At 46.4% G+C, this 24,651-nt stretch overlaps 1 protein-coding gene across 4 annotated transcripts in view; it reads left to right on the top strand.

Moving 5' to 3' along the window:
* LOC146782976 (asialoglycoprotein receptor 1-like) overlaps window positions 1-24,651 on the top strand; it is a 172,316-nt gene that overhangs the window by 113,052 nt on the left and 34,613 nt on the right. For all 4 annotated transcript variants that reach the window (XR_014972186.1, XR_014972184.1, XR_014972185.1 and 1 more), the window contains exon 10: window positions 1,858-1,964. Coding sequence is in view for 1 of the 4 variants with exons in the window: in XM_085638440.1 (XP_085494566.1) it covers window positions 1,858-1,964 (107 nt within the window). In the remaining 3 variants the exon portion in view is untranslated. The remainder of the gene's footprint in view (window positions 1-1,857; window positions 1,965-24,651) is intronic.

Genomic DNA, 24,651 nt, shown 5'->3' with positions numbered 1-24,651 from the left:
AGTATGGTGTACCCAGAGCTGGCTGTGGGATAAGGTGTACGAGTATTGGCTGTGGAGTATGGTGTAGGAGAGCTGGCTGGGAGGTATGGTTCACGAGTGCTGGCTGTGGAGTGTGGTGTAGGAGAGCTGGCTGTGAGGTATGGTGCATGAGTGCTGGCTGTGGAGTGTGGTGTAGGAGAGCTGGCTGTGAGGTATGGTTCACGAGTGCTGACTGTGGAGTGTGGTGTAGGAGAGCTGGCTGTGAGGTATGGTTCACGAGTGCTGGCTGTGGAGTGTGGTGTAGGAGAGCTGGCTGTGAGGTATGGTTCACGAGTGCTGGCTGTGGAGTGTGGTGTAGGAGAGCTGGCTGTGAGGTATGGTTCACGAGTGCTGGCTGTGGAGTGTGGTGTAGGAGAGCTGGCTGTGGTGTAGGCTGGAGAAGTGCTACCCATGGAGTATAGTGTAGAGAGCTGGTTGTGGGGTATGGTGTACGAGGGCTGGTTTTGGGGTACGGTGTATGAGTGCTGGCTGTGGGGTATGGTGTAGGGGGGCTGACTGTGGTATGTGGTGTACAAGTGCGCACTGTGAGGTATGGTGTACGAGAGATGCTTGTGGGGTATGGTATACGAGTGCTGACTGTGGGGTATCGTGTACAAGTGCTGGCTGTGGGGTATGGTGTATGAGTGCTGATTGTGGAGTATGGTGTACAAGTGCTGATTGTGGGTTATGGTGTATGAGGGCTGGCTGTGGGGTATCGTGTACAAGTGCTGGCTGTGGGGTATGGTGTACGAGTGCTGGCTGTAGGGTATGGTGTATGAGTGCTGATTGTGGGGTATGGTGAATGAGTGCTGATTGTGGGGTATGGTGTACAAGTGCTGATTGTGGGTTATGGTGTACAAGGGCTGATTGTGGGTTATAGTGTATGTGGGCTGGCTGTGGGATCTGGTGTACACGTGCTGACCGTAGAGTATGGTGTAGGAAAGCTGACTGTGAGGTATGGTGCATGAGTGCTGGCTGTGGAGTGTGGTGTAGGAGAGCTGGCTGTGGGTGTAGTGCTGGCAGGAGTAGTGATGGCTATTGGGGACAGTATATGGGTCCTGTATGTGGAGTGTGATGTGGGAGTGCAGGCTGTAGGATATGGTTTAGGGTGAAGAGTGCATTAATAGGGGAGCTGGCTCTCAGATATGGTGAAAGAGTAGTGCTGGGTGCACGCAAGATGTAGGCGCACCTGCATTAGTGTAGAGTCAGAACCTTTGGCAGTGGTAATTGTGGTGGCACTGGAGTGCTGACTGTAGGGGATTGCCAAAAGTTTTGGTGGTGGTGTTGCCCTAGGAGCACTTCTGCAGGGTTCAGCTGTAGGTTGTAGTCTGAAGCTCTGGCAGCAGTGACGGTGGTGCTCCCATAGGAGGGCTTGCTGTAGGGTACAGCTGTAGGGTACAGCCACAAACGCTGGCAGCAACTGTGGTAGCACTGCCATAGGAGCGCTTGAAGTAGGGTCAAGCTGTAGGGTTCAGCCGGAAGCTCTGGCAGCAGCGGTAGGGTACTGTTGTAGGGTGCAGCGCAGCAGCTGTCATCTCTGGTAGCAGTAGGGTGCAGTCAGAGATTTGACAGCAGCAGTAGGGTGTAGCTGTAGGGTGCAGCTGTAGGGTGCAGCTGTAGGGTGCCGCTGGGAGCACTGGCAGCAGCGGTAGGGTCCAGCTGTAGGGTACAGCTGTAGGGTGCAGCTGGACGCTCTTGTAGCAGCAGTAGGGTCCAGCTGTAGGGTGCAGCAGCGGTGCGGGTGATGCGGGAGGTCGGCTAGCGGGGGCGGTGCTGCTTTAGCTCCTAGCAGTGATCGGAGCACCTTCTCGGCACCACTGATCTCGTTCTCTCTTGCAGGAGTTCGTAGAGAAGAAGACCATCCCTCAGTACACCTGGATTGGCCTCACAGACGTGGACGGCGAATGGAAGTGGGAGGACGGCACCAGCTACAAGGACACCCCACAGTAAGAGCAGAGCCCCTCATTCCATCCTACGCACTGCACACCCGACATATGACCCACATCCAATGTGCAGGGGTCAGACGCCAGGTGCACAGACGCCAGGTGCAGGGGTCAGACGCCAGGTGCAGGAGACAGATGCCAGGTGTAGGGGACAGACGCCAGGTGCAGGGGACAGACGTCAGGTGCAGGGGTCAGACGCCAGGTGCAGGGGTCAGACGCCAGGTGCAGGAGACTGACGCCAGGTGCAGGAGACTGACGCCAGGTGCAGGGGACAGACGCCAGTTGCAGGGGACAGATGCCAGGTGCAGGGGTCAGACGCCAGGTGCAGGAGACAGATGCCAGGTGCAGGGGACAGACCCGACATACGACCCACATCCAATGTGCAGGGGTCAGACACCAGGTGCAGGGGTCAGACGCCAGGTGCAGGAGACAGACGTCAGGTTCAGGGGACATACACCAGGTGTAGGGCACAGACACCAGGTGCAGGGCACAGACACCAGGTGCACGGGACAGACCCGTCATATGACCCACATCCCATGTGCAGGGGTCAGACGCCAGGTGCAGGGGACAGACGCCAGGTGCAGGGGACAGACCCGACATATGGCCAACATCTCATGTTCAGGGGCAGACACCAGGTGCTGGGCACATAGGCCAGGTGCAGGGGACAGACATCAGGTGCAGCGGTCATACGCCAGGTGCACAGGACAGACCCCAGGTGCAGGGGACAGACGCCGGGTGCAGGAGACAGACACCGGGTGCAGGGGACAGACATCAGGTGCATGGGACAGACGCCAGGTGCAGAGCACAGACGCCAGGTGCATGGGACAGATGTCAGGTGCAGGACACAGATGCCAGGTGCAGGGGACAGATGCCAGGTGCAGGGGACAGACGCAAGGTGCAGGGGACAGACGCAAGGTGCAGGGGACAGACGCAAGGTGCAGGGGACAGATGCCAGGTGCAGGGCACAGATGCCAGGTGCAGGGGACATATGCCAGGTGCAGGGGACAGATGCCAGGTGCAGGGCACAGATGCCAGGTGCAGGGCACAGATGCCAGGTGCAGGGCACAGATGCCAGGTGCAGAAGACATATGCCAGGTGCAGGGGACAGACGCCAGGTGCAGGGGACAGACACCAGGTGCAGGGGACAGACGCCAGTTGCAGGCGACAAACATCAGGCACAGCGGTCAGATGCCATGTGCAGGGGACAGACACCAGGTGCAGGGGACAGATGCCAGGTGCAGTGGACAGATGCCAGGTGCAGGGGACAGACATCAGGTACAGCAGTCAGAGGCCAGGTGTAGGGGACAGACGCCAGGTGCAGGGGACAGACCTGACATATGGCCAACATCTCATGTTCCGGGGCAGACACCAGGTGCAGGGCACATACGCCAGGTGCAAGGGTCAGATGCCAGGCGCAGGGGACAGACATCAGGTACAGTGGTCATACGTCTGGTGTAGGGGTCAGATACCAGGTGCAGGGGACAGATGCCAGGTGCAGGGGACAAACACCGGGTTCAGGGAACAGACATCAGGTGCAGGGAACAGACATCCGGTGCAGGGCACAGACGCCAGGTGCAGGGCACAGCCGCCATGAGCAGGGGACAGACGTCAGGTGCACGTGACAGACGCCAGGTGCAGGGGACAGACACCAGGTGTAGGGGACAGATGCCAGGTGCACGGGACAGACGCCTGGTGCAGGGGACAGACGCCTGGTGCAGGGGACAGACACCAGGTGCAGGGGACAGACGCCAGGTGCAGGGGACAGACATCAGGTACAGCGGTCAGAGGCCAGGTGTAGGGGACAGACGCAACGTGCAGGGGACAGACACCAGGTGCAGGGGACAGACGCAAGGTGCAGGGGACAGACGCCAGGTGCAGGGGACAGACGCCAGGTGCAGGGGACAGACGCCAGGTGCAGGGGGCAGACGCCAGGTGCAGGGGGCAGACACCAGGTGCACGGGGCAGATGCCAGGTGCCGGGGATAGACGCCAGGTGCCAGCAACAGACACCAGATGCAGGGGACATACACCAGGTGCACCTGACAGACACCAGGTCACGGGGCAGATGCCAGGTGCAGGGGACAGACACCAGGTGCAGGGGACAGATACTAGGTGCAGAAGACAGACCAAAGCAACAAGACACAGACCCCACCCGTGAGGCACAGACATGATTTACGGGTCCCACCCCATGTGCAGGGGACAGACGCCAGTTGCAGGTGACAGACACCAGGTGCAGGGGACAGACGTCAGGTGTAGGGGACAGATGCCAGGTGCAGGGACATACACCAGGTGCAGGGGACAGACCAGACATATGGCCCACATCGCATGTGCAGTGTACAGATGCCAGGTGCAGGGGATATGTGCCAGATGCAGGAGACAGACACCAGGTACAGGGGACAGACCCGACATACGGCCCACACCCTATGTGCAGGGGACAGACGCCGGGGGCAGGAGACAGACACCAGGTGCAGGAGACAGACACCAGGTGCAGGGGACAGGCGCCAGGTGCAGGAGACAGACACCAGATGCAGGGGACAGACCCAACATATGACCCACACCCCATGTGCAGGGGACAGATGCCAGTTGCAGGGGACAGAAACCAGGTGCAAGAAACAGACACACCAGGTGCAGGAGACAGACCTGTCATACGGTTCACACCCCATGTGCAGGGCACAGACACCAGATGCATTTCTCAGACCTCAGCCTCATGGCACAGACCAAAACAACAAGACACAGATCCCATCTGTAGGGCTCAGACCCATCCATCTCACCTGCATGGGATACAGCCCTTTACATGGCACAGACCACATCTGAATGGCACAGACCACATCTGCATGGCACAGACCACATCTGCATGGACACCCCACAGTAAGAGCAGAGCCCCTCCTTTCCATCCTATGCACTGCACACCTGACATACGACCCACATCCAATGTGCAGGGGTCAGACGCCAGGTGCACAGACGCCAGGTGCAGGGGTCAGACACCAGGTGCAGGAGACAGACGCCAGGTGCAGGGGACAGACGCCAGGTGCAGGGGACAGATGTCAGGTGCAGGGGTAGACGCCAGGTGCAGGGGACAGATGTCAGGTGCAGGGGTAGACGCCAGGTGCAGGAGACTGACACCAGGTGCAGGAGACTGACGCCAGGTGCAGGGGACAGACTCCAGGTGCAGGGGACAGATGCAAATTCTTTCTCGGTCCTCATAGCACAGATCACTCCCAAACTTTCCGTGACACACAGAAGCTCCTTTGACACTTTTCTGGGAAAATTCCATGAAGATTGGTCAAACAACGCTAAAGTTATAGGCAAGTCAAAAAATGCTTTGCCTATGGAAACCCGGTACTAACTATAACTACCTACTGGCGACTGACAGTAGGTAATATTTATGTGTATGTGTAGGTAATATATATGTGTATGTGTGTGTATATATATATATATTCACTGAAAAAACCATAGGTTTCACACATGTTATAGTTAGCTGGACATTTTACTGATAAAAAACCAATGAAATTCCCCCGTTATAGTTACTGTAGGCAACTATAACTCACGCGACCGTAATCCTCTGCTGATGCTAATACTGTATTTAGACACTTATTTGCCCATGTCTTCTTCCATTAAATTTTAGCTATACATATATTACAAATATTTTTTTTTCATAAAGACACATATGTCATCAGCAGAGGATTACGGTCGCGTGAGTTATAGTTGCCTACAGTAACTATAAAGGGGGAATTTCATTGGTTTTTTATCAGTAAAATGTCCAGCTAACTATAACATGTGTGAAACCTATGGTTTTTTCAGTGAATTTGTACGGTTTTTTAAATGCTAAGTTACTTTACGCCATTCGTGGCGTGCGCGCCCACTTAACACAGTTCGTTCCGTGCGCGCACGATGCGCTTCGCGCACCGTGCGCGCACAGTGAGCACGCGGTGCGCTTCGCGCACCGCGCGCCCACTTTACGCAGTTAGTGCCATGCACGCACGGTGGGCACGCGGTGCGCTACGCGCACCGCGTGCCCACGTTACGCTAGATGGGCCATGTACGCACGTTGCGCTTCGCGCACCGTGCGCACATGGAGGACATATGATGCACTTCGTTTTGAAAGGTAATATTTAAATTTTTCGTATATTTTATAAGCCATGCACAAATGGTGCCCTTCGGGCACCATTTGCACACGGGGTGGAGAGAGTGTGGATAATTTTTTTTTTTATTATTTTTTTGTTAAATATTTTAGTTTTTCTTATCTGTTATAAGCCATGCGCACTTGGTGCCCTACGGGCACCAATTGCACATGGGGTGGAGAAAGTGTGGATAATTTTTTTTTTAATATATTTTTTTACCGTACCGTACCGTAAGCGTAATCGGCGAAATTACCGAAAAAATAAAAATTCCGTTTTTGGCCTTGGGGGATCTTTGGGGACTCCCTCAACATGGCTATGTGTGTGGGAGTTGTCTAAACAGCCCCTTTACATGTTTTTGGGCTTTATATTTTAAAAATCACTCTCAGTGCGAGAGAGAAAATGGCGGCCGCCGCTTCCTGGTTTCGGCCGATTCGAATGTTTACTAAGATCTAAGAGCCAATCAGAATCGCGCTCGCGCACGCCACCGTACGCGTACGGTAAGCGTACCGTAAGCGCACCGTAAGCTGGCTCAGATATATATATTGATTTAAAGGCTATTTTCTCAGAATCTACTGAACAGATTTACACCAAACCTACAAAAGGCACTTCCTTGACCTGAGGACTACCTCTCTGCCAAATTTCTAGTAATTCTGTTCAGCCGTTCGGGCTGTAGCCCTGTCTAAAGGTCCTATGGAAAAATGCATGGCAAAAACGCGTTTTGGGACCCCCCTTTTATCTCGGCCCCTGCTTGACGAATCCCCCGAGACTTTCAGGGTAGGAGCGGAGCGTAGCGCCCCACCTATTTTGAAAAATTCGCGAGGATTCGTCGACCGGCGCCAAAGTTATTCAAAATAGAATGTTGCGGATTTCCTATGGAAACGTGGTCCTAACTATAACTACCTACTGGCGACCGCCAGTAGGTAATATATATATATGTATGTATGTATGCATGTATATATATATGTATGTATGTATGTATATATATATATTCACTAAAAAAAACATAGGTTTCAGGGACGTTATAGTTAGCTGGACATTTCCTTCGTACAAAACCCTAGAAATTCCCCTGTTATAGTTAGTTCAGCTAACTATAACTCGCGCCCCCGCAATGCACTGCTGATGACGTCACATATTACATCACTCATGACATGGTCAGTGACATCACTGATGACATCTCAAATGACATCACTGATGACATCACTGATGACGTCATCCAGTGACTGTGTGTTTCTGTAAAATTTAAATATGTTTTATATATTTATAGTGAAAGGCCTATGGAAGAATGAGTGGGTGTATAAGTGTGTGAATGGGTGATTTTCTAGGTGCGTAACCGACTCTGTAAGTGAGTCATTAAATGTATCTTACTGCAGACTAGTGACTAAACTGTGTGAATGTCTGTATGTGTCTGTGTGTTGGTGTATAAGTGGCTGCATGGTTTTGTGGATAGCTATATGAGTGTCTATATGGGTTATTGATTGGTTGTCTGAGTATCTGTATGGGTGCCTGAGTGTTTGTGTGGGTAGAGTGTGTGTGACTCTGTGCATAGATGTGTGAGTGGGTGATTCAGTGGGTGCATGGTTTCAAGAGTGCATCTGTGATAGACTGTATGGTTGGGTGACTGTATGTAAGGGTGTGTTAGTGATTGAATGTATATCTCAGTTGTACATGTGTCAGTAACTACATATGTGAAACGCAGTGTATATGTGTGTAAGATTATATAACTATATGTGAGAGTGTGTGATTTTGGGAGTGGCTGTATGGATGAGTGTGTGCTTGTATCAGTAATTGTATAAGAGCGTCAGAATTTGTTAGTATTTTTATGAGTAAGTGAACTTGAGTGTGTTTAACTGTATAGGTGAGTAAATTGGACTGTGATTAATTATTTGCATGACTGACTAGATGTGTCAGTACCTCAATGGATGATTGGCGGTGTGTGAGTGTCTATATAGGTGTATAAATGCATATGATAATCCTGTACAGAGTGACTGTAAGTATGAGTGACTGTACAGGTGAGTGAGTGGAGATGTATGTAGACCTAAGAGTCAATGAGTGGGTGTGTAGTTATTGGTATTGGAGTATCTATGGTTTTCAAAATGGCCGTCTGAAATTTTGAGTCGGTGTATCAAAGGTTATATTAGGGTGTGAGAAGATGCACTAATTTATCACATGGATGATGTCATCAGTGATGTCATCAGTGATGTCATTTGAGATGTCATCAGTGATGTCACTGACCATGTCATGAGTGATGTAATATGTGACGTCATCAGCAGTGCATTGCGGGGGCGCGAGTTATAGTTAGCTGAACTAACTATAACAGGGGAATTTCTAGGGTTTTGTACGAGGGAAATGTCCAGCTAACTATAATGCCCCTGAAACCTATGTTTTTTTTAGTGAATTTCTAAGGTTTTTTAAATGCCAATTCCTAACTATAACGCCCCTGAAACCTTTGGTTTTTTCAGTGAATTTCAAAGGTTTTTTAAATGCCAATTCCTAACTATAATATACATGAAACCTATGGTTTTTTCAGTGAATTTCAAAGGTTTTTTAAATGCTAATTCCTATCTATAACTTATCTCTAAAGATATCATGTGTAATGATTTTCATTGGATTTCTATATTTTTCAAATTCAGTGTGTCAATTTCATTAATTATGTTTTTTTGAAATTCTTTTTTTATCACCATTTTTTAAATTTGTTTTTTTAATTATTTCTTTTAAAAATTAAAAAATATTATTTGTTTTTATTGGGTTTTTCAAACATTTTTTTATATTTTTAAAAATATTTCTTTAACTATATGTTCAAAACTTTATTTTATATATTTTTTTCCATGTTTTTGGATCCGCGAACCCGTGCGCACCGTTCTCGATCCCTACGCGTTAGCATCCGCGCATGGTATGCGTTGGGTACGTGTTTAGTGCGCGATCGCAATGCGACAGGTATGTGACTCCCAGCCTATACGCGACACGTTCGATGTACGTAACGCGACGTTTACGAGCTTCCACGATGCGTCATCTGCGTCTATGACGCAGTAGGTGCGCGGATCCCGCGAAATATTTAACATTTTAAAAAACATATATATATATTTCATGTGAATATTAATTGAAGACAAACTCTAAACTTGTCTTAAAACTAATATATTTTTACATCTAATCCTATAATTTTTTTTAATTCAATTTCGCGGATGCGCGCTGGGTGCGTGCTGCGTATGCGCAGGGTGCACGGATCCCATGTGACCTGCAAAAAAAGAGATTTGATTGGTTCATTACACTTCCTGTTCTAACTATTGAAAGCCCCACCCAATTCAATCATTCTTCTTTGACCTTCTTTGGAGGAGCATCTCTTTGCAGAGAAGAAGATTTTTTAGACTAAGTTTACACTTAGCTCTAACTTTTTTCAACTAAAAATGGCTTCAGGGCAGCAGGCATCACCTGCATCTCCTCATTCATCTGAGGAGGAATTTTTGGAGGAGGAACCACACCCACAACGTTTTTCTTCAGTGGTGTGGAAATGTTTTACTTTTCCCGAGGGGCAAACAAAGACAAATGCCACCTTGGTCACGTGCAAGATGTGCAAAAGAGTTCTGTCGCGAGGGGATCCTAACAAGAAATACTCGTACGGCACGGCAAGTATGATGAAACACCTAAGGACCCTTCATCAGAACAATCTTGCATGAGAAGAGTGCAAACGGATGAGAAACACTCCTGCTTTTGTGCCTTTGTGAGTTTCTTTTCTTTTTCTTTTTTTTCTGGCATGATTTCTCTATTTTTACGTTGAAAAACAGTATCTGTAAAAAAGAATCACAAATAAATGTATATTAATAACTTTCAAATTTATACTAATCCATTACTGTACAAACACATTTTATATAAAAACTGACTAATAAACTATAGCCCTGAACCACAAGTGTGACGATGGTTAAAACACTACATGCATAGTGCATACTACTTTGAAGCAGTTCATGCCCTAAAGCCTACCTCACTAAAAGACTACATGCTAACTGACTGAATGATTACAGTACTATAAGGAGACACACTGGGTGAGTGACAGGGTGTTTGCTAGAAGTGTATGAATACTGATTGGGGAATTAAAGGTGTGAAAGACAACTGTGTAGGTGATAAGAGGACTGCATCCATAGTGAATAGGCATTTGAAGCAGTCTATGTGCTAAGGCCTGGCTCACTGCATGAGTACTTGGGTACTGACGGAATGATTAGAGTACAGCAAGGAGAGTGCCTGGGTGAATTTATAAGTGGTTGGCCTTTGGCGCAGTGAATGGATTAGTACTTGGTACTGAATGAGTCACTAGAGGAGTGCAAAGGGAGTGACAGGATGTTTGCTGGACTGTATGGATACTGACTAGGGAATTGAAGGTGTGAAAGACAAGTGTATAGTATGTTAGAAGACTGCATGCATACTGCATAGACATTTGAAGCAGTCTATGTGGTAATGTATGGTTCACAACATGAGTACTTGGAAACTGACTAAATCATCAGACTACTGCTAGGACAGTGCCTGGGTAAAACTTTAAAATTTTCAGTTCTGGCACAGTGAAGAGAATAGTACATGGTACTGCACTTTAGTGTGAAACCCTGACTCATTTAATCAATCCATAAGCAAAGAATAGCTTCTAAAGCTACTAAAACTTGACAACATGACCGGTTTTAAAACAGTTATCTGTTAGCAAATACACGATGTTACCAAATGCTTCTATCACAATCCTTACCTAAATGCACACAGACTCACAGTGTGATTTTAGACAAGCAACACTATCCTAGGAGTTTACCAAAACTCATTCACTAGTCTAGAAGAGGTAAGGGTACTGCACACAATCTACATATTTAAGTACAGCACATTAGTGTCAAAGCATGACTCATTTAATCAACGCATAAGCAAAGACTGGCTTCTAATGCTACTAAAACTTGACAACATGACAGGTTTAAAATGAGTTATCTGCCAGAAAATACACGATGTTACCAAATGCTTCTCTCACAGTGGTTCCCAAATGCACACAGACTCACAGTGTGATTCTAGACAAGCACCACTATCCCTAGGAGTTTACCAAAACTCATTCACTACAGTGGAAGTGATAAGGGAACTGCACACAATCTACATATTTCAGGACTGCTCTTTTGTGTCAAAGCCTGACTCATTTAATCAAAGCATAAGCAAAAACTGCCTTCTAATGCTACTAAAACTTGACAACAAGACAGGTTTTAAAACAGTTATCTGTCAGCAAATACACGATGTTACCTAATACTTCTCTCACAGTGGTTCCCAAATGCACACAGACTCACAGTGTGATTCTAGACAAGCAACACTGTACCTAGCAGCTTACAAAAACTCATTCCCTACTGTGCAAGGGGTAAGGAGACTACACACAATCTACATATTAAAGTACAGCACATTAGTGTCAAAGCATGACTTATTTTATCAATGCATAAGCAAAGACTGGCTTCTAATGCTACTAAAACTTGACAACATGACAGGTTTTAAAAAAGTTATCTGTCAGCAAATACCCAATGTTACCAAATGCTTCTCTCACAGTGGTTCCCAAATGCACTTATACTCACAGTGTGATTCTAGACAAACAACACTATCCCTTGCACTATACCAAAACACATTTCTTCATCTAGAAGGATTACTACATTTTAGTATAGAAACATAACTCATTTCACAAATTCATAAACAATGACTGGTTTCTAATTCTACCAAAATATAAAAACAGCACAGTTATCTGTCTGCAAACACATAAAAAACACAAATGCTTTTCACAGAATGGTTTCTACATGCACACACACTGTCAATAAGATTGTAGAGAAAAAAAGTACTCCCTACACTTTAGCAGGAGAAATACATTAGTCTGATTAAAATCAAAATAGTCTACATACATCCCCTCACAATTAAATAACTCACCTTTCAAGTTGTTTTGTAGATTAAGAAGTATATCAGTCACACACCAGATATCAGTCACACACCAGATTTTCTTATACAGAATCTCTGCACTGTGCACCCCTCAGCAAAAACAAAGAATGGCAAAGTTTCCCCTTCATTTTCCACACATATACATGTAAACATCAAATCACAATCCTTCACACATAAATTCAAAAGCAAACACACATTTCTATTGGTTAAACATTTCAACCCTTTCCAAATGAAATATATTTCAACCCTTCCCCCAATCTGCCTTCTGCCTGTTACCATAGAAACAGGTCATGGAACACTGTATTGAGCACACAGGTCACAAGTTCAGCACACATTGTTGCTAAACAAGACAGCAAGTGTGCTTGACTTTTCAACATATCAGCTTATCATATATAATGTTCCTTACAATCAGTTTTTGTTAACCAATAAGAATCATGCGTTTAAAAAACAGAAATATACACCCTACCTTTCAGTGTAGAAAGTTGTCATACAACCAATGATTTCTTGTCTTTTTAAAAAAAAAAATTCCTTGGATCCGCGCACCCAACGCGAGAGGATCCGTGCACCAAACGCGATAGGATGCGCGCACCCTGCGCGCATTTCACTGTTTTTTTTTTTAAAAGGGGGCCCCTGGGGGTCCTTCTGGTACCCCCTAAGCACCTCTAGAGGGTCAGAGTATTTCCACTCTGCCCCCTTTACATGTTTTACACACTTATTCCCCTTGCTTCTTCAGCCTCGCTTCTACCGAGGCAGAAAATGGCCGCCAACAGTTCCTGGTTTCGAATGTAGACAGACACTCGACAGCCAATTAGCATTCAGCACGCGATTGGGAGGGTGCATGCTCGGTTCGGGGAGGGTGCGCTCAGGGTGCGCATAGGGTGCGCGGATCCTCCGAGGCCATAGATATATATGTACTTTTAACTCTAATTTTCTCAGGAACTACTAAACAGATTTACACCATTTATGCAAAAGGCCCGAGTCTGAACTGAGGATTACCTCTTTGCCAAATTTGGTGTCATTCCGTTCAGCGGTTTGGGCTGTAGCTGCAACAACAGATCCTATGGGAAATTGCATGGGGAAAACGTGTTTTGGGACCCCCCTTTTTTCTCGGCCCCCGAGTGACGAATCACCACGAAACTTTCAGGGTAGGAGCGGAGCGGAGCTGGCCAAAAGTTTGGACAATTTCGCGAAGATTCGTCAACCGGCGCCAAAGTTATTCCCAATAGAATGTTGCGGATTTCCGATGGAAAATAGGTCCTAACTATAACTATCTACTGGCGACCGCCAGTAGATACTATATATATATATATATATATATAAAGGTGATCAAGGCCGCTGGTCGGCGGCCGAAACGCGTTATGTGGACCTGTTTAACTTGTGAATAAATCTCACTATTTCACCTGCAGCTGTGGTCTGTGACCGTGTGGTCTTTGCTGCCTGCAACCGCTACGGGATTTGCTGATGAGATATATATATATATATATATATATATTCACTGAAAAAACCATAGGTTTCACACACGTTATAGTTACGAATTAGCATTTAAAAAACCTTGCAAATTCACTTAAAAAACCATAGGTTTCACACATGTTATAGTTAGCTGGACATTTCACTTGTAAAAAACCAATGAAATTCCCGTGTTATAGTTACTTAGTTACTTATAGTTACTTCAGATAACTATAATTCGTAACTATAACGTGTGTGAAACCTATGTTGTTTTCAGTGAATTTGTACGGTTTTTTAAATGCTAAGTTATGTATTTATAAATTTATTTTTTTCAGGTTTTTCACCGTGCGCGCACTGTGCGCGCACGGTGCACTTCGCGCACCGTGCGCAAGCTGTGGGCGTTCGGTGCGCTTAGCGCACCGAGCACCCACGGTGCACAGTGCCGGGCGAGCGCGCACGGTGCGCGCACCCCGCGATTTAAGAAAAAAAAAAAAAATGTTTTTTTCACCCTTGGGGGTCCTTCTGTGACCCCCTGACCAAGGCTAGGGGGTCAGGAACTGTCCACCCTGCCCCCTTTTCACGTTCTCCACCTTTGTTTTTCACCCCCTCAGACTGCGAGAGACAAAATGGCGGCCAACACTTCCTGGTTTCGACCGATTCGAATGTTTACCGACATCTAACAACCAATCAGAATTGCGCTCGCGCACGGCACCGTGCGCGCACTGTGCGCGCACGGTGCGCGCGTATATATATTGATATGGTTTTAAATGCTATTTTCTCAGGAAATACTGAACAGATTTACACGAGACCTTCAAAAGGCACTCACTTGACCTTATGGCTACCTCTTTGCCAAATTTCACGTAATTCTGTTCAGCCGTTCGGGCTGTACCTTCGACTAAAGGTCCTATGGAAAAATGCATGGGGAAAACGCGTTTTGGGACCCCCCCCTTTTTCTCGGCCCCCGCTTGACGAATCACCCCGAGACTTTCAGGGTAGGAGCTGAACGGAGCGCCCCACCTATTTTGAAAATTTCGCGAGGATTCGTCAACCGGCGCCAAAGTTATTCAAAATAGAATTTTGAGATTTCCTATGGAAACTAGGTTGTAACTATAACTATCTACTGGCGACCGCCAGTAGATAATATATATACACATATATATATATATTTATATATTGCTTCTGGGTTTTGCTGCAGAGCGCCGATCCACAGCCTAGCGATGCCAGCGACGGCAGCAGCAGCCATCTATAAATTAAAGTAGAAGGATGATGCAGGAGTTCCAGCAAAGACCAAGCGGCACACCAGAGGATTATAAACAATATTTATTGTGCCCACGTATATAGATATATATATACATATATATATATATATTCACAAAAAAAAAACATAGGTTTCAGACACGGCAATAGACTAGGCCTGGGCAAAAATTTCGTTCCGTTCGCAGAAATTGCGATAATTTGACATTTTTGCGTTCCGCGGAGAGCGCGAAAATGTCAAAAATTCCGGTTTCCGCAGCTTGGCGATAATTTGTTTCTTGCTCGCGCTGTAAAATGATACATTCTCGCGCGCGCGCGATCGCCTTACCTGAATCCCTGCGTTCGCCGACAAGTTTTCTTGATCCGGTCGCGTTCTCCATGAGATGTTGTATTGTTTTTAGCCATTTGCGCTGTCTCGCGACAGTTCGCGCCCGCAGTGACGTCATGCGTCGCGCGATCACGTCTTTCTTCTCGCGATCATGCACCGCGAGAACAACTCAAAACAAGATGGCCGCGCCCGCAAGCAACCACATGGGTAAGTTGGCGACCCGCAACCATGCAGAAAATCTCGCGAACATGCCGGAAAAAAACTTCCGCATCTTCGCGATATTTCTGCTTGTTTGCGATAATTTTAAACATTCTCGCGATAATTTGCGAAGGTTAATTCCGCAAATTCCGCCCACCCCTACAATAGACAGCAGATGCAGGAGACAGACACTAGGTGCACGTGACAGATGCCAGGCGCAGGGGACAGACACCAGGTGCACGGGGCAGATGCCAGGTGCAGGGGACAGACACCAGGTGCAGGGGACAGATACTAGGTGCAGGGGACAGATACTAGGTGCAGGGGACAGACATAGACCCCACCCGTGGGGCACAGACATGATTTACAGCTCCCACGCCATGTGCAGGGGACAGACACCAGGTGCAGGGGACAGACATCAGGTGCGGGGGACAGACGCCAGGTGCAGGGACAGACACAGGTGCAGGGGACAGGCACCAGATGCAAGAGACAGACACCAGGTGCAGGGGACAGACCAGACATATGGCCCACATCCCATGTGCAGTATACAGATGCCAGGTGCAGGGGATATGTGTCAGATGCAGGAGACAGACACCAGGTGCAGGGGACAGACCCGACATACAGCCCACACCCTATGTGCAGGGGACAGACACCAGGGGCAGGAGACAGACACCAGGTGCAGGAGACAGACACCAGGTGCAGGGGACAGGCACTAGGTGCAGGAGACAGACACCAGATGCCGTGGACACACCCAACATATGATCCACACCCCATGTGCAGGGAACAGATGCCAGTTGCAGGGGACAGAAACCAGGTGCAAGAAACAGACACCAGATGCAGGAGACAGACCTGTCATACTGTCCACACCCCATGTGTAGGGCACTGACACCAGCTGCACTTCTCAGACCTCAGCCTCATGGCACAGACCAATGCAACAAGACACAGATCCCATCTGTAGGGCTCAGACCCATCCATCTCACCTGCATGGGATATAGCCCTTTGCATGGCACAGACCACATCTGCATGGCACAGACCACATCTGCAAGGCGCAATGATGTCATTTGAGATGTCACCAGTCATGGCATCAGGGATGTCACTGAGCATGTCATGAGTGAGGTCATAAGCAGTGCATTGCAGGGGTGCAAGGTATAGTTAGCTCAGTGAACTATAACGGCTGAATTGCTCTTGTTTTGTATGAGTGAAATGCCAGCCTAACTATAAAGTCCCTGTAACATTTGGTTTTCTCAGTTAATATCAAAGGTTTTTTAAATTCCATTTCATAACTATAACATCTCTGTAACCTTTGTTGTTTCAGTGAATTTCTATGTAGTTTTTAAATTCTATTTCAAAATTATGACGCCCTTGTATTTTTTTTATAATTAGATATTGAACATTACATCTGCATGGTTCACCCCTTATTGTTGTATTTGTGTTTATTTTAAAAGTACATTAATCATTTTATTTCAAGGTATTTTTGTATGAGTCTCTCTGTCATTTGAGATGTCATCAGTGATGTCATCAGTGATGTCACTGACCATGTCATGAGTGATGTCATCAGCAGTGCATCGCGGGCGCGCGAGATATAGTTAGCTCAACTAACTATGACAGGGGAATTTCTATGGTTTTATATGAGTCAAATGTCCAACTAACTATAACGTCCTTGAAAACTATTGTTTTTTAGTGAATTTCAAAGGTTTTTTAAATGCTAATTTCTAACTATAATGTCTGTAAAACCTATGGTTTTTTCAGTGAATTTCGAAGGTTTTTTAAATGTTAATTTCATATTTTAATATTTATAAAACCTATATTTTTTCTAGTAATATTTGGAACTCTATTATCCTTTTTTGTTTAATTTTAAAAATTATGTAATGTTTTCTATCTTCAAAAAAAAAATGTATATTTTTTTTTTTTGTTGAGAAAATTGGAGTCCCGTAACGGTAGTGTACCAAGCTCCATCAGCACGCGAATCCTATCCGCCATATTGCTAAACTCGTAAATGATGCGCATTTTGTATCCGAAGGGTTTATGGCACCGCGTCCCGCGTAACATCATATACGTATGAGGTCGCGCCAGCTGCTACTTTGGTATGCGACGGGTACGCAGTACCAAGCCGCGCATCACATCATGTACGTATGGGGTCGCGCCCGCTGCGTGTTGCGTATGCGACGAGTGCACGCTGCCAGGCCCTGTGTTGCGTCATAGACGTATAGTGTCGCGCCAGGTACGCCATTCCCTCATTTGTTTATGTCTCAAAACTATATCTAAATAAGTTTAAAGTGTATATGAGAGCAAGCGATCATCTAAAATATTTTAAACATTTATATATGTAACTGTAATAAACTTATATTATGGTAAATATATTTTCTCAAAATCGCGTCAGGTGCGGCCTCCTTGTGCGCTCGGTGCGCGATTGCCATGTGACCTTAAAAAAAACATTGATTGGTTCATAACATTTCCCATTGTAACAGTTGGCGGACACCACCCATTTTAGTCATTCTCTCTACAGCGTTTGATGAGAGACACCTCTTCTGCTTAGAGAGCTTTTTTTGAAAAGTTTTTTGCTGTGTACACATATCTTATACTACACACAACATGCAATGATCATCTTGATCAATATTCATGGTCTGTACAGTAGCCTTCCACGTGTGATGGCCATGCATCTGAAACGTTACATCAAAAAACAAATGTGTGTTACACGATGTCCCTGGTGTGTGTGCGCATTATTGTGCTGCCTTTCAGGTATTGGTGGCTCGAAGGGTTATCATCTGCCACGGGCAGAGTGCACATCCTAGATCACATGTGACAAACAGTACAGAGTAATGTGTAGATTTGTGTTGCAGTATGCTCTGTTGTCAGGCTTTACCAGCATAGTAGTGTGTCATATGTGAGACTTTCAGATTCACGTTTGATATGCATTGCTTGACTGTAATGAGCGTTATCACTGTGTATGACGTAGCCTCACTGCTGATCCTCCCTCCATCCGAGCACGTTCACATGTGTGCCCTTTGCGATATCAACACTTTCAATAATACCGCACACCATTGACATGCGTGTCTGCTCATATCCACAAGCTTGACAACGACATGTGATGTTGGCCATTCAATGTTTTCGGACAGCATCTCATTAGCGATAGTTGCCGCCCCCCCCCCGGTACATGCTACATTAATGTAAATTGCGGATTGTGCGACGTCAAAACTGCAACAGGGACACACACATAAGTACACTTCCTGGCCAGGCAGGAACTGAACAATGCCCAGGTCCCCGGAATAATTATTCACACCCCTACGCTGGCCTGGCGTACGCAAGCCCAGCCCACTTTGCTTACGTATAAATAGGATAACGACGCCGCCACATGTCCCACTTCTTCCACACTGCCTCAGGTGATATGGCCGCATCCACCTTGCATATCACAATGCGCAATAAAAAAAAGGGATCTATGAGGTGTACACTATCCTCGCAATCAAAACTCGATTTAAATTGTGAACCCTGCTGGCCGTCGTGTTTGGACACACAACAATGACAGCAGGTGAGCAGTGGGGCCTGGGTGCACAGGGGCTGCAATTGAGCGCGGTGCTGCAGGAGGGGTGGGGTGCATCAGCCTGGGTGCGCAGGTGCGAACAAGCGATGTTGCCATGCGTAATGATGTGATCGCTCACCTCATTCAGTCACATCTCTGTCTAATTTTAAGGACCTTCTGGACCATACTGTAGGCCTGAGCCAACGGGCAGCGCTGCCCTACAGACACGTGGCGTTGGCTTTTGGGGCACTGTGGTGAGCTGAATACTAAGTGAACATGCACACAGGCTTGCGCCACTGCATTACATGCGCACATTATGCTTCTAGCATGCGCTCTGTTCCTTTGTATGTGAACGTTGGCATAACATATTATTATTTAACCTTGTGTATTCTCTTACTCTCCAACTCCTCTTTGAACCACGAGTACCACTAACAGTTGATAGATCGTACTTCAAGAAGGAAGGATGCACTCAACTGGTGTTCTCTATTAAGCTTGAAATAAACCTTCATTTACCTCAAGACGTTTCCAGCATTATACTATTTCTTCCTTTTCAGACACTGAGTTAGTTGCACCAAAATGGGCGGAGCAGGTGCTCAGCCCGTGATGATGCCTTGGGCATTCTGACGCCTTCCATCGTGGGATCAAGACACCGTCCCCGACCGGAGACCGGCTGCGCCACCCTGAGAGAGGCACCCCAGAGTCGGAACTCGCACCGGCACGTTGTTGAACACACCGGTGGTGGCAGATGAGCAGTGAAGCCTCGGTGCGCAGGAGCTGCAATTGAGCACAGTGCGGGGGAAGGGGCTTGGGTGCAGCAGCCTGGGTGCACAGGTGCAGGCAAGCGATGTTGCAGTAGATAATAATGTAATCTCTGGCCTCATTCATATCTCTGTATAATTGTAAGGACTTGCTGGACCGCACTCTTTCTCGCGGACCCCAGCGTCCCAGACACACGGGTGACGGGAGGTGAACAGTGAGGGCTGGGTGCAGAAGGCCGACGCTCTGTCTCCTCCTCCCTCTGTTCTTTTGACTCTCTCTCCCCTTCCACCCACTCGCTCTCTGTCCCATTCTCACTTTCTTCCTTTCATTCTAACGACCTTTCTTTTTCTCTTGGACATGGCACACATACTTATGTTTCTTTTTTTGTTTTGCAGGTTTTGTACGCTGCTTCTGGAGGAGTCCCACACACTTCCTTAATGTTATACTGTTGTTTCTTCGAATAAAGTTGCGTTTCCATTTATTTGTGTTGTTTTAATAAAGGTTATTTTTTTTACCAATAAATAAGTGAGTGTATGGGTCTTCTTTTTCTGACAACACTTGTCTGTAGTTTATTGTGAAAATCAGCAGTTGATAGGAGGTTATGAGGGAAAACATTTGTAATTTTGCGGTGCACCTACCAAATATGAACCAACAGACTATTACATAAATGAAGTCTGGGTAATTCTACAACTGCAAGGGTTCTATGAGTGTATCACTTTATAACACCATGAGTACTGCCCGTGTGATTACAGAACAAATAAGGTACTGCCTAGGGCCACCGAGGCTTCAGGGACTCGCGAGGCCCACCCTACATATTTAAGTAAAGCCCCGGAGGATGGCAATCCCCGGACTTGAGTTGGCCTCGAAGCCCCCCGAACAATTAGTAAACAATACCTGGGGAGGTGGCGATCCACTAGGCCTCGAAACGTCTCTGTGCCCTCCCGCGCCTAATTTACATGTGGGATTAAGGTCCCCAGTGCTGCAGAGACCCCGCAATATAATAATAGGATTAGCCCCGGAACATTACCCACCAGGGGGCTCATTTAAATGAACGGGTGAGACCCTGCTTCATTTTTTTTTTCTCAATTTTTACCATCCGGATCCCCTTTATTGAAGCGATACGAGGTTTTCCTCCTCTCGCTTCAATGAGGCAAACAAGGATTTGCTATCACAGGGTAGAAGCCATGCTCCTGCACTGTAATAGCAAACATAAATGTCCCGCGGATACACACCCCAGGACATTGTATGAGCTATGCCTGGGAGGTGGCGCTCCATAGGGCCATGATGCATTGGTTACTGCATAACTACAGAATTAGTATAAACGCATACTAACACTACTTGCACACGTGTAGTACAGCAACCAGAGTGTAGTGAAGAGGCAGAGGAAGCCCAAAATCAAAAAATATAAATCCTACCAGAGGTCGGATGACATAGTTCAATGAGCTGATGACCCTGGGATGAGTAGAAACAGCTTCACGAAGAAAACGGGTCTTCAGCAGAACGCAAGACAGCTCGAAATATTGGTGAGTGCTGCCTTCTTTTTACCTTCTCCCGCTCGTCGCCAAATTTATGTAGTGAAGAGGCAGACAGCAGTGGATCCGATTATTTATTGCAGGAAAAGAAAACAGCTAAAACAGCCACCAACAGGAGCAGGCAGCAAGGCAACCGTCTTCTCCAGCACCGTGTACAAATTCCCCCAAGATTCCCCTCATGACAGCCCTACATTCTAACATTACATACTTACATTCTAGTAGCATTACATACTAACATTCTACTATGACTTACATTGGAATACTACACAGAGCACATGACTTTACAGCAATGAGTTCATGGTTTCATCCACGAGTCTTGAGACCGGTAGGGGTGAGTAGTTCGCTTCCCATTCCCTGCATTGTATAAACGCAAACTAACACTACTTCCACAGGTATGCTACAGCGCCCAGAGCACATCACTTTACAGCAATGAGCTCACGGTTTAATCCCCGAGTCTTCAGACCAGTAGGGGTGAGTAATTCGTTTCCCACTCCCTGTATAGTATAAAGGCATCCTAACACTACTTACACAGTTATACTACAGCGGCCAGTATGCTGCAGCGCCCAGAGCCAATCACTTTACCGCCATGAGCTCACGGTTTAGGCTCACGGTTTAATCCCTGAGTCTTCAGACCAGTAGGGGTGAGTAGTTTGCTTCCCAGTCCCTGTATAGTATAAACGCATCTTAACACTACTTACACAGTTATACTACAGCGGCCAGTATGCTACAGCACCCAGAGCCCATCACTTTACAGCAATCAGCTTGGTTTGATCCCCAAGTCTTCACACCGGTAGGCATGAACACTTCGCTTCCCACTTCCGGTATAGTATAAACGCACGGTAGGGGTCAGTAGTTCGCTTCCCACTCCCTGTATGGTATAAACGCCTACTAACACTACTTGCACAGGTATGCTACAAAGACCAGAGCACATCACTTTACAGCAATGAGCTCACGGTTTAGGCTCTCGGTTTCATACCCGAGTGTAGCAGCATCTCATCTCAGCACCATGTCACTCTGAGCAAAACCACACTTTCAGACCGGTAGGAGTGAGTACTTCACTTCGCACTCCCCCACAGAGGTTACAGTGCTCCTATCCTCCTGTTTCCTACTCTTTTCACCCTTTTTTCCCCTTAATCGTTTCAACGGAGTCACAAAATGGCTGCCAACACTTCCTAGTTGCAACAGCTTGCAGCCAATAAGCAGCAAGCTCGTTCTCGTAACGCCTCAGCCAATCAGATGGCAGAATTCCCAAATATCGATATCTGTAAATTTCGATATTTCTCCAAAACTACTGAACGGATTTACACTAAATAAACAAAAGCATGCTTTCTAGACCAAGACCCTTCTCCCTGCCAAATTTGGGGTAATTCCGTTCACCCGTTCGACCTGTAGCCTTGTCTAAAGTTTCCCATGGAAATTGCATGTAGAAAACACGTTTTGGGACCCTCCTTTTTTCTCAGCCCCCCCTTAATGAATCATACCCAAACTTTCAACATAGGAGCTGATATGAACAAAGGATTAGCTTGGACAATTTCATGAAGATTCATCAAACGACGCCAAAGTTATAAGCAAAATAAAAAATGCTCTTCCTATGGAAACTTGGTCCTAACTATAACTACCTACTGGCGACCGCCAGTAGGTAATATATATATATATATATATTATTTCTACAAAGCGACCCACTTCGGAAATCACAGGGCGCTCTTAGGCGGTGCGTTCAGAGACGGCAGGGTCAGGCCGTGGTCAAATTGTTCATTCGTTTCCCCGTAGGGCTGGGTTCTCGCGCACTCCCGGAAAGAACAGATCGTCACCAATTCATGTCGTCAAGTTTCTTTCTTTATTTACAGCATGCCAGTTAGAAAAAGCTCTACGCGTTTCAGTCCCACCAGGGACCTTGTTCACGAGACTGGTCTTTGCTAAAACTTTTTTTGTTTGTTTTAAATCCACCTCTACAATCAACAGTGACATCACTTCCTATTCCGGAGCTAGGCATTCTGGTACATGAAGTCCAAACAATTTTAACTTAAAAGTTTGTACTGTCACCCGTTAAATTAAACAAGTACTGGGATTATAACCCTTAAGTAAGGAGGCAAAATGGTTATAGTAATATGCACAAAATACGACAACCTTCGTGAACAATGTAATGATATATCTGAATTGCTATTCCGTTAGTGTAGAATAAGGCCCTCTGGTGGGTCATCTTTTTTTGACCAAAGTAATACATTCATGATTAATTTCAACCAAAGTGGGTCCCAACTAGGTGTCGAGTTGGCCCTCTGGTGGGCCCTTGTTTGTCAAACAATGTTTTATGACTAGATTTCCCCCCAGTCTGTTTTTCATTTCGATTCTTATTCTAATTAAGATTAATACTGTTCTGCCCAGTGCTCCCGAGTCCACCCAAACTGTGATGAAATAAACAATCAAAAAATCAAATTAAAAATTAAAACAGCTCAATTTGCTGACAGTTACAGAGAATGTCACTCATAGTGAAAAATAGTTCTGCATTTTATAGATGGTAATGGAGTTCCTCGTCTTGATTTAGACCATCAGGGGTCAAAGTTCTGAAATTAAGGATGTGCTTCGATTCTTTTTGCCTCATCACTCTTTCACGGTCTCCTCCTCTGGGGTGTGTCCCCACTGCTTCAATGGCATAGAATTTGAGATCTTTCCAGTTTCCTTTATGTGCCTTCTCCATATGTTTGGCCACCGCATTGCTCCTGTCGATGTTGATTGTGGCCCTTACGTGTTCCAAAATGCGTTTTTTCAATTCGCATTTTGTACTCCCCACATATTTCATTGGACAGGGACATTCAATGATGTAGATTACAAATTGGGTCTTGCAGTTGATCAACTGTTGGATTTGCCACATACGTTTATTTGCCATGAGTACTTCCTTAGTGTTTTGTGCGATAGTACATACTTTGCAACTTGTGCATTTAAAAAATACTTTGGGTTTGAGCCAAGTGTCTTGTTTCTTAGGATTCCTGAAATGACTGTGAACCAGTTGATCTCTTAGGTTTTTTGCCCTTCTGTACGTGATGTTTGGGTGATCCCCCATTATTGCAGCTGTTGTAGTGTCCATATGGAGGATATGCCAGTTTTTGCGAAGTATTTGCATCACTTTTTATATATATTACAGAAGATTCTTGCAATGGAAAGAACCAGAGGGACACAGCGGGGATTCCGGGTAAGTTGTTTATTTTGTTACAGCTTCGGCATGACGCGTTTCAGACTGTGCCTTTATCAAATGCCTGCTACAGCAACGATGTCCCGCCAGTTCAATAAAATACTCCCAGTCGTTATGCCGATTGGTGGCCATCCAGGTGGACCGGGTCAGAGGCTCTGACACAGCTGCAGCTGCATTGGCGGACTGCAGATCCCAACATGCACCTCTCATGGCATCTCAGGTGAGTCTCTCCCCTCGGCTCCACTATATCCCTTCTCGGGTCCTGGATGAAGTTGAAAACGTGGTTAAAACATTTAGCAAACATTGCTTGTCAAAACAAATTCTCTCCTGGGTCCTCAAGATGCATCAACCGCATGGGTCCAATTCCAACCAGGTCTCGAACCTCAGATACTGTGAACCTGGTTCCTCCGTGCAATCACAAACTGATTTTGCA

Source organism: Triturus cristatus, chromosome 12, assembly GCF_964204655.1.
Source record: "Triturus cristatus chromosome 12, aTriCri1.1, whole genome shotgun sequence".
In the NCBI taxonomy this organism is placed as follows: Eukaryota; Metazoa; Chordata; class Amphibia; order Caudata; family Salamandridae; genus Triturus; species Triturus cristatus.
Note: the sequence above shows the minus strand (reverse complement) of the source record. Positions and strands in the feature narration are given on the sequence as shown.